The following is a 9,233-nucleotide window of genomic DNA, read 5'->3' as shown; positions in this document are numbered from 1 at the left end:
TTTTAAAAATGTCCAAATGTCCCTTTTGAAGTGACACGAGTGGTGTTTAATTTGATGCTGTCCTGCTTATGCCAGTCCCACATCTGGCTGAATGAACAAGGGTGTCTGTCCCATCCCTGTTCCTGCAGGAAGTACTACAAGTTCATATTGACGAGGAATTTTGAAGCCCTGAATTCGAAAGGTGGTGGGAACCAGGTCTCGCTGCTCAACATCATGATGGACCTGAAGAAGTGCTGTAATCACCCGTATCTCTTTCCTGTGGCGGCGGTGGTACGTCAACTGTATTTGCACCGTGGAGACATTTCTCAGAATATTGTGTGTAAGCCGTTGGTGGGGGCTGTTTCCATGATCTTGCTTTGGTTAATGGTGTGGGTTTTCATGCAAGTGGTTTCATATAAGGATTTTGTCTTTGAAACGCATGTGAGTTTCTCCATGAAGTTAATGAGTGTTGTCCCTGAAGAGGCTAACCAGGTTGCCTTCACAGGAGGCCCCGGTTCTGCCCAATGGATCCTACGATGGGAATTCTTTGGTCAAATCTTCTGGGAAACTGATGCTGCTCCAAAAGATGCTGAAGAAGTTACGGGATGGGGGTCACAGAGTTCTGATCTTCTCCCAGGTGAGCATAGGGAAGGATTAATAATAAATATATTTTTAAAGGACTTCTTTTGTTCTGTATGAGAATTTTGTGCTAGGAACAGATAGAGATAGGTGGAAGAGCTGGTGACAGCTTATGCCCCAGATAGCGTGGCAGCTGTGGCAGTCACAATGGATGGACTGTGTCCCAGCTCTCTCCTGGCAGACTCCCTGTAATGTTTAAAACCTCTTTTTATCTATGGATAAAGAGGAGATAATAGTAATAGTGCTCCCCTTCAGGGAGGGCCGTTCCCTTGTGCTGGCAAAGCTGCCTCTAGAAGACGAGACACGAGTGTCGCTCCTCTGGCCATTGTCTGTTGGCCGTACTCTGCTGTTGGCAGTACTGCCGCCACCTTGGCCTCTGGGCTGCGGGCACGGGCCCAGCCGGGGCAGGGCAGGTACCCGAGGGATGCAGGGGGAGGCGGGGAGCCGGGCCGTGCAGAGCCGCTTGTGCCAGGGTCTCTTTGTCCTGCAGATGACGAAGATGCTGGACTTGCTGGAGGATTTCCTGGAGTACGAAGGCTACAAGTATGAGCGGATAGACGGGGGCATCACCGGCGGCCTGCGCCAGGAGGCCATAGACAGGTTTAATGGTACTCGCGTTTCTGCCTTCCCGAAGAGAGGGCGCGGGGTGGATGCGCAGCATGCAGCCAGCAGCGGGGTCAGCTGGCTGTGCCCGAGAGCTCCCGCTCGCCCACAGGACAGGAGGCATGGGGTTGCCTGCGCATCGGTTGTGCCACGCTGGCAGATCCAGCTTCCTGAGGCACAGCGCAGGCTGCTTGTACCGCGTCGTTAAGCCCTTGAGTTGTGTCCCACAATGAACCCTGAGCGTGCCAACAGCAGGCTGCTTAGTTTGAGGGACTTGGGCGTTTCCCTTCAAGGCCTCAGTAGACAGCAGAGCTTCCCCTTCAGCTCTGGAGCTGTATTTTCTCCAGTAACTGGTTCCCAGGGCAGGTGTATTTTCACTCCTTGCCTTCCTTGCCCATTGGTTGTTGGCTTAGACCAACGGTTCCCGCTGTTTTATACCTAAAGTGCAGTATTGCACCTTTCTGTGTAAGCTGCGCTCCTTTCTGTCTCACCGTTTGCCACCTGTGGGTTTGTCTTTCTCAGCTCCTGGTGCTCAGCAGTTCTGCTTTCTCCTCTCTACCCGCGCTGGCGGTCTGGGCATAAACCTTGCTACAGCCGACACAGTCATTATTTATGATTCTGACTGGAATCCCCACAATGACATCCAGGTTTCTGACTTTTCCTTTTCCTTCCCGTATAGTAAGTACCTCTCTGGCTCTGCCCTCTGTTTGCACACCCTGCACAGGGAAGTTGGTCCTTCTCTCGAGAGCTGCCGACCCTTTCTGCAGGATTTATGGGGCATGTTTCTGCTCAGGACCCCCCTTCCTGCATCCACCAGCCTCGCCCTGGCCTGTCTGCAGCATGGGAGAGACCTGGCACATAAAACTGGCTCTCTTCCACGGGCTTCTTGCTTTCTCCTGCTGCTTGTTCACAACCAGGTGTCCCCTCCTCTTTTGGGGAGTTTCCACTTGCGTTTCCAAAAGCCCGGGACGGACCCTAGCTAAGGACTGACCGCCAACGGGAAATGGCAGCTGGAGCAGGCGAGCAGCCAATGCCTCTGAAAGTAATGGGAAAGTGAAGAGAAATGTGTATGCCTCCCATGCTCCCCGTCTGGGAGAAGGTCCTCTCCAAAGCTACATCCACTGTTGCCATACGTTTGTGCCAGCATTTCCTTTCCCTGTGTCCTAGGCAAGAGAATGTCCTGGTGCAGGGCGGTGAAGGAGCAGTGCGGGCCTGGTGAATCTGCAGCCGGACGGTTCCTAGGGGGAACGTGTCCTCGCTGCCTGCCTTCAGACCCTTCAGTTAGGGCCCTACACGGGGAAGCTGGCTTGCCTGACGTCAGTGGAGGGGGCCAGTGCATTCAGGTTGGCTCTGAGGAGCCCCTCTTGCTCCACCATTCCGTAGCAGCCTGAATGCTGAATTCAGCCTTGCCCTCGTGGTGCCTTTCTGCACCCTGGAGGAGTGAGAAACTCGGACCCCTCGGCCGGCGTGGTGCAGTGCTGCCCTCGACAGCTTCATTCTCTGCCCGCAGGCGTTCAGCAGAGCTCACCGCATTGGGCAGAACAAGAAGGTGATGATCTACCGCTTTGTGACCAGAGCCTCAGTTGAAGAGCGCATCACCCAAGTGGCCAAAAGGAAAATGATGCTCACCCACCTGGTGGTCCGCCCGGGGCTCGGCTCCAAGTCGGGCTCCATGACCAAGCAAGAGCTGGACGACATCCTCAAGTTTGGGACAGAAGAGCTCTTCAAAGATGATGTGGAAGGTGGGGTTGGGAAGGCGCTGGGGATGCTCCGCACAAGGAGAGGCCCTGTCTTAGCTACTGGGGCTCATTCTCCTCTTCTTACGCCTGCAGGCATGGTGTCTCAGGGACAGCGGATCACCATGCCGGATGCTGTCACTCCTTTCTCTGACACGCTGTCAACCAAAGGGGGTGCAGTGACTCCCGGCATGAAAAAAAAGCACGGTGGCACCCCACCAGGTGTGTAGCCCCCCTTGTTGGGGCGACCTGTCCTCCTCCCTGGCTCTGCACCCAACCTGAGCTCCGCTGGCTCTGGGAGTGGGTTGTCTCCGGCACAGTGATTTGCGCTTCCATTCCGCTCGCTTTGCCCTCCAGGTGACAATAAGGATGTGGATGACAGCAGTGTGATCCACTACGATGATGCTGCCATCTCTAAGCTTCTGGACCGAAACCAGGATGCGACTGATGACACAGAGCTGCAGAACATGAACGAGTATCTCAGCTCCTTTAAAGTGGCCCAGTATGTTGTGAGAGAAGAGGACGGTGTGGTAATGTGATTAGTATCATGTCTTACAATTGCACCTCTTTGTACGTCCCTCTGTGTTTCTTCCCCTTCCTTTCCTGTTCTTGAGAGTGTTTTGGTGCGGGGCAGGACTCCTCCCTGCTCTCCATCTACAACTGCCGTAGATTGTTCCAGACCTGGGGGTCCCAGGGCTGATGGGACTGGCTGCAGGCAGAGGAAGCACAGTTATCTTTGTCCTGCGCAGCTCACGGTGCAAGCTGGGCTCTGTCCCTGTTGCCACAGGACCTCATTTTGATCAATGCATCCGTAGGCACCTTCTTCTGTCCTTCTGAATGCCCTTCCCTTGCAGACTGGGAAAGAGCATGGTGCTGCTTATGTACCGTGCTGCTGTCATTTGTTTTCCCAGTAGCCGACTGACTGACTTTGTTCATCTGTTGATGAAGCCGATAGGCTGCTGTTCTGGGAGGTCTCTGCAGATCTGTAGTTTCCCCTTGATGTGAGTGTGGGCACTGCAGGGCGGGGTGGATGGCAGTGTTCGGAGGAGCTCTTTCTGTGTGGGAGGTTGTCTCAGCCCTTTGGCAACCTTGCACTGAGGTCAGTAAGTTTGGGCAAAGACCCAGGAGCCAAATTCCAGCCAGTGGCTCGGTGTTCTCCCTCCCTCTTTCTCTGGAGCGCCGTTAGAGGACAGGCAGTGGGGCGATGCGAGCAGGTCTGCGGCTGCCCGATCTCGAGCCTCTTGTCTCTTGCTTTGCAGGAGGAGGTGGAACGTGAGATCATCAAGCAAGAGGAGAATGTGGACCCCGACTACTGGGAGAAGCTGCTGCGGCACCATTATGAGCAGCAGCAGGAAGATCTGGCCAGGAACTTGGGGAAAGGGAAGAGAATCCGCAAGCAGGTCAACTACAATGACGCCTCGCAGGAGGACCAAGGTACGGCTGTGGCCGCTTGGCTCCTGGCCGGGCTTGGGGCGGGCAGCAGGCCCTGCAGGCTGGCTCTGAAAAGCTGCACAAACAGGTTCCCTGATGGGCATACTGGCTGCAGGGTGGTTTGCTTGGCGTTCCTCTGTAGTTTGGTAGACTGCACGGCTCTGTGCTTACCACATTCCTAAACTTTCCAGGATACAAATTCTTCAAAGATTTTTTCTTTTTAGTTTTTGGTCTGTAAACTCTGTTTTTGCCAGAAGAATTTAGGAAAAACATGTCTGTGGGCAAAATATTTCAAATTGGGTTTTTTCTGTATAAGAGAATACTAATTTTGGAAAACCTGAGAATGCAGTTCCTGCATGTTGTGTCCTCCTCTCTTGCTGCCTGGCAGTGGATGCTGTTGCAGCTGCAGGCAGACTCTCGCCTGTCCTGCGTGTCCCTCCTGGGCAGGGTCCCACTGCTGGGCACTCTTCTAACCTGGCCTCCCTTGCGGTCTGCAGAGTGGCAGGACGAGCTCTCTGACAACCAGTCGGAGTACTCCATTGGCTCCGAGGACGAGGATGAAGACTTTGAAGAGAGGCCAGAAGGTCAGAGTGAGTTAATGCGTTTGATACTCCACGGGATTTTGCTCTGCGGGAAGCCCCTGGCACGCAAGTGCAGCCGAAACATATGGGTTGGAGGGACTGGCGTGCTTCTGGGCCTCCGTTCAGGGGGAGGTATCCCCACTGGCCAGCCAGGTGAGGAGATTCCCGGGGCAAGGAACGGCAACTGGCTGTTTCCTTCACTGGCCGCTGCAGGACCTTGCTCTGGTCCTCACAGTGGAAGGATGGGGACCGCAGGAGGAACAGGTATGGTACCCTCTTGCCTAGTAAGGGCAGAAGAGTGCCCCGGCTCAGGGAGGCCAGCGGGGTGGGTGGAAGGGACTCTGCAGCCTGGGCTGCTGCTCTGCCCAGGTTCTGCTCCCGCTGGGAGGGACTGCAGGAAGCTTGGGGCATGTGAGCACTTTGGCTGTCCTTCCTTGCTGCCTGGGCCCATCCATCACTGAGGTTGCTTGACTCTAGGTGGCAGAAGACAATCCCGGAGACAGCTGAAGAGTGACCGGGACAAGCCTCTCCCTCCTTTGCTGGCAAGAGTTGGAGGGAATATCGAGGTGAGTGTCAGCCTCAGCCAGAGCATGTCCGATGTAGTTGTGCCAGGGCTGCCCTGGACTTGTGGGCTGGACTCCTCCGAGCCGAGTTGCCAGCACATTAGTCCTGGTCCAGCACGCCTGTAACAGCCGCGAGGCTCCAAGATGCCACACGCTTCCGGGGCCGCATTGTGATCCCAGCAACACCTCTGCTCCCTGCAGGTTCTTGGCTTCAACGCCCGCCAGCGCAAGGCTTTCCTGAATGCTATCATGCGCTGGGGCATGCCGCCTCAGGATGCCTTCAACTCTCACTGGCTGGTCCGGGATCTGCGAGGGAAGAGTGAGAAGGAGTTCAGGTACAGGGGGGTCCCCGGGCAGGTGGGGCGAGGTCTGTCCTGGGCTCTGGTTGATCGTGGTGAGCACTTAGCTCAAACGTTCAGTACAAACTCTGATCACCCCGTTGTCTTGCCACATCACCATCTCTGGCCATGCTCCCCAGGGCAAGGCAGAGGCTGTGCTGTGACAAAGCCAGCTGGGCAGCAGTGGCCCAAGTGCCTGCACACCCCCACTGAGGTTTCTTTTTGGGGAGGCAGTGCCCATTTAATTTGAGAGGGCTGCTGTCGTTCTCTTTGTGATAGGCTGAGTCTTAGCCTGGGCCTGAGACTCTGCCCTCGCTCACACGTGAAAGCAGACAGTGTGGGTGCTTGGCTCAGCAGGGAGTCCGTAGGCCAAGCTGGACCGAGGTCTGGCTTTCCTTCTGCAGGGCGTACGTCTCTCTCTTCATGAGACATTTGTGTGAACCTGGGGCAGATGGTGCAGAGACCTTTGCGGACGGCGTTCCCCGGGAAGGGCTGTCACGGCAGCACGTGTTGACTCGCATAGGAGTCATGTCGCTAGTAAGGAAGAAGGTGGGTGAGTAAAATTTTAAATGTGCCATTTCAAGTATGTTCTGGAGGCTTGTGGGTTTCATTGGCTGCTGAATGCCTCTTCCCAGGGCTCCCCTACTCAGGGACCTCCCAAGCTCAGTGCACATCCATTTTTGACCGGGCTGGAAGTGTCTCTGCTGTGTTTGACTTGATGGTGTGCGTCTGCCCCAGGTCCAGGAGTTTGAGCATGTCAACGGGAAGTACAGCACCCCAGATCTGATTCTTGAGGGCCCGGAGAGCAAGAAGTCCAGTGAGATTGTGTCCTCAGATCCCAACACTCCTGTCCCGGCCAGCCCAGCACATATGCACACGGGACCTGTGGCCCTTTCAGGTAGGTGCCTACAGGCTTCCAGGGGACCGTGGCTTTGGTCTGGCTTGGGAAGGGAGGTTGGCCAAGGCACCAGAAGGTCTTGCAGGTGTCTGCCTACCCTGGCAGTGTGTGTGGCCCTCTGGGGCCCTGTTCAATAGCTTCCTTGCTTTGCTGTTGCTACAGAGAAAACGGAAACGCAACTTGGGTTCCAGGAGGAAAAGGACCAAGTGGAGCAGAAGTCCAGGAAGGTGTCTGACAGTCAGGTAGGGTGGCTTCTTTCAGCATCTCCTCTGAGAAACCTTCTCGTGGTCTGCATGGAAACTTGGAGCGCTCCCGAAGGAAAGGGCAAGGCTGGGCTGATCTGGTGTGGGCACTTTACATTAAGGTGCCTGCAAGTGCCGAGGAGGTGGAAAGCGAAGAGCACCCAGAAAGCTGCGACAGCAAAGAGAAACCGAGGGAAGAGAAGCAAGAGGAGAGTGAAAAGGCTGAGACTTTTCCCGAGCCTCTGGTGAAAGGTGAGTTTCTGTGGCTTGGATGAACGTGATCCCCATGCACAGGCTCCCCTCTCAGCCGTAGCTAGGACTTCTGTGGGGCTGTGGCATTCAGCAGTGACACCGATTTGCGCTGGAGAAGTTCTGCAGCTGACGTTGTGTGGAGACCAGGGCGTGCACTCTAACAGCCTCGGGTGTGCTGGTGCTCCTGACAGGCAGGCTTTGCCTCTGGTGGGAGGCTCCCGCACTTGCGCCTTGCTTGGGTCTTCCTCTTCTCCACGTCACAGTGGGAAACCTGAATGTCGCAAAGTCCTGTAGCAATTCCTGAAAAAAACCAACAGTTCCAGATTGTACATTATGAGAAGTGCTCATTTTGGGGGGCATTTTCTGTTCTTAGCAATATGTTCCTCCAGATGTCTCAAGGAAGAGGGAAAACTAAATACGTTTTCTTGATAAAATGCAGAAGAATATTCTGGTAGAAGTTTTCCGAACACCTTGAATGTACATACAATATAAACACTTTACTCTAAAAGGGAAAGTCTATCCAGACAATAAGTTGTTGTTCCCTGAAGAGCGTTTTGCACATCAAACTTCTCTCATAGTCCTGTTCCCTTCTGCAGATGAGGGGATTCAAGAGAAAGAGAAGCCTTTGGAGAAGTTGGAGTTGAACAGCAGCCCAGGGAAAGGGGAGGACAAAGAAGTCAAACCAGGTGAGGCGCGAGGAGGCTTTGGGGCGAGAAGTGGTGTGAAGGGTCTGCAAAGCAAGGCAGGTGCCTGGCGCAGACGCGAGGGAGCGTGTCCATGGGGTGACGGCGAGGACAGCTGTCAGCACTCTCAGCAGTTGGTGCTTGTCTTCTGGTGATGCTCGGGAGCGGGAACAAGACCCCGTTATGGTGGGCACTGCCTGCGCTTGTCGTGCAAACAGTAGGACCTGCTGGAAGAGGCAGGTGGTCGGCTACTGTGGAGCAAAGAGCAGGCTGGTGGCTTTTCCAACAGTGGCTTTAGCGAGGAGTTCCTCTGGCAGCTGATGGGGCAAGGATGACACCGGTCGGTCTTTTGGCAGAGTATGGTTAGACAGGCGCAATGTCTTGTGTTTGCCAAGCAGAAGATGCCAAGGCAGAGGAGAAGGAGCAAAGCGAGGCTCAGCAAAATGGTGACAAAGAGGACGAGGAGGATGGAAAAAAGGATGACAGAAACATGAACTTCCGATTCATGTTCAACATTGCTGATGGTGGCTTTACAGGTAAGAGCAAGAGACGGGGCCTCCGCCACTCCTGTGCAAGAAGTGGGAACCCTGTAAAAAGGCTGCAGACGGGACGGTGCTTCAGCCTCGCGGCAGGGTGTCTCGGTTTTGCGCTGTGCCCGTGGCCACCTGGCAAATGTCATCGCTCGCCCTGCCTGATGCGCTGTGCCATGTCCCCGGCTGCCCTGCTGCCTGACCGGGCTGTCTCGCTTCTGCTTCCGCAGAGCTGCACACGCTGTGGCAGAACGAGGAAAGGGCTGCCATCTCCTCCGGCAAGATCTATGACATCTGGCACCGCCGACATGACTACTGGCTGTTGGCAGGAATTGTCGCGGACCCTTTTAGTTTTGCGGGGAGTGTGCCTCCCGCCGTTGTAGGGAGGCGAGGCGAGGGAGGCCTCTCTGGGGCCCGGGAGCTGGGGTGACGGTGTGGTGACGAGCAGGGAGGGGGTTTGGCGACGCGGGGCGGTGGGCATGCTGTCAGCTGGCCGGTTCTTCCCTTGACGCTCCCTCTGCACCCGCGCCCGCTGGCAGGACATCCAGAACGACCCACGCTACGTGATCCTGAATGAGCCGTTCAAGTCGGAGATACACAAGGGGAACTACCTCGAGATGAAGAACAAGTTCCTTGCCCGGCGGTTCAAGGCGAGTTGCAGGTCCAGGGCTGGTGAGTCCTTACTGGCAGGGGGGGCCAGAGAGGCGCCCCAAAGCTTGAGGGGAGCCCCCTGACACCTTCGGGGAGCCCAGCCGGGG

The 9,233-nt window shown here is 55.6% G+C and overlaps 1 protein-coding gene across 1 annotated transcript in view; it reads left to right on the top strand.

Moving 5' to 3' along the window:
* Positions 1-9,233, top strand: part of CHD5 (chromodomain helicase DNA binding protein 5) — a gene marked incomplete at both ends in the record, with an annotated part of 24,770 nt that overhangs the window by 14,956 nt on the left and 581 nt on the right. Inside the window, 19 exons of the mRNA XM_009574324.1 lie at positions 129-270; positions 485-616; positions 1,109-1,226; positions 1,744-1,868; positions 2,732-2,963; positions 3,054-3,179; positions 3,315-3,487; positions 4,217-4,391; positions 4,886-4,978; positions 5,447-5,535; positions 5,734-5,867; positions 6,275-6,419; positions 6,609-6,768; positions 6,931-7,010; positions 7,133-7,262; positions 7,859-7,948; positions 8,344-8,481; positions 8,706-8,823; positions 9,002-9,125. Of these exons, the coding sequence (XP_009572619.1) occupies positions 129-270; positions 485-616; positions 1,109-1,226; positions 1,744-1,868; positions 2,732-2,963; positions 3,054-3,179; positions 3,315-3,487; positions 4,217-4,391; positions 4,886-4,978; positions 5,447-5,535; positions 5,734-5,867; positions 6,275-6,419; positions 6,609-6,768; positions 6,931-7,010; positions 7,133-7,262; positions 7,859-7,948; positions 8,344-8,481; positions 8,706-8,823; positions 9,002-9,125 (2,524 nt within the window). The remainder of the gene's footprint in view (positions 1-128; positions 271-484; positions 617-1,108; positions 1,227-1,743; positions 1,869-2,731; positions 2,964-3,053; positions 3,180-3,314; positions 3,488-4,216; positions 4,392-4,885; positions 4,979-5,446; positions 5,536-5,733; positions 5,868-6,274; positions 6,420-6,608; positions 6,769-6,930; positions 7,011-7,132; positions 7,263-7,858; positions 7,949-8,343; positions 8,482-8,705; positions 8,824-9,001; positions 9,126-9,233) is intronic.

The sequence above is a fragment of the Fulmarus glacialis genome, unplaced genomic scaffold (assembly GCF_000690835.1).
Source record: "Fulmarus glacialis isolate BGI_N327 unplaced genomic scaffold, ASM69083v1 scaffold19123, whole genome shotgun sequence".
NCBI lineage: Eukaryota > Metazoa > Chordata > Aves > Procellariiformes > Procellariidae > Fulmarus > Fulmarus glacialis.
This window is presented reverse-complemented; position numbering and strand designations above follow the sequence as displayed.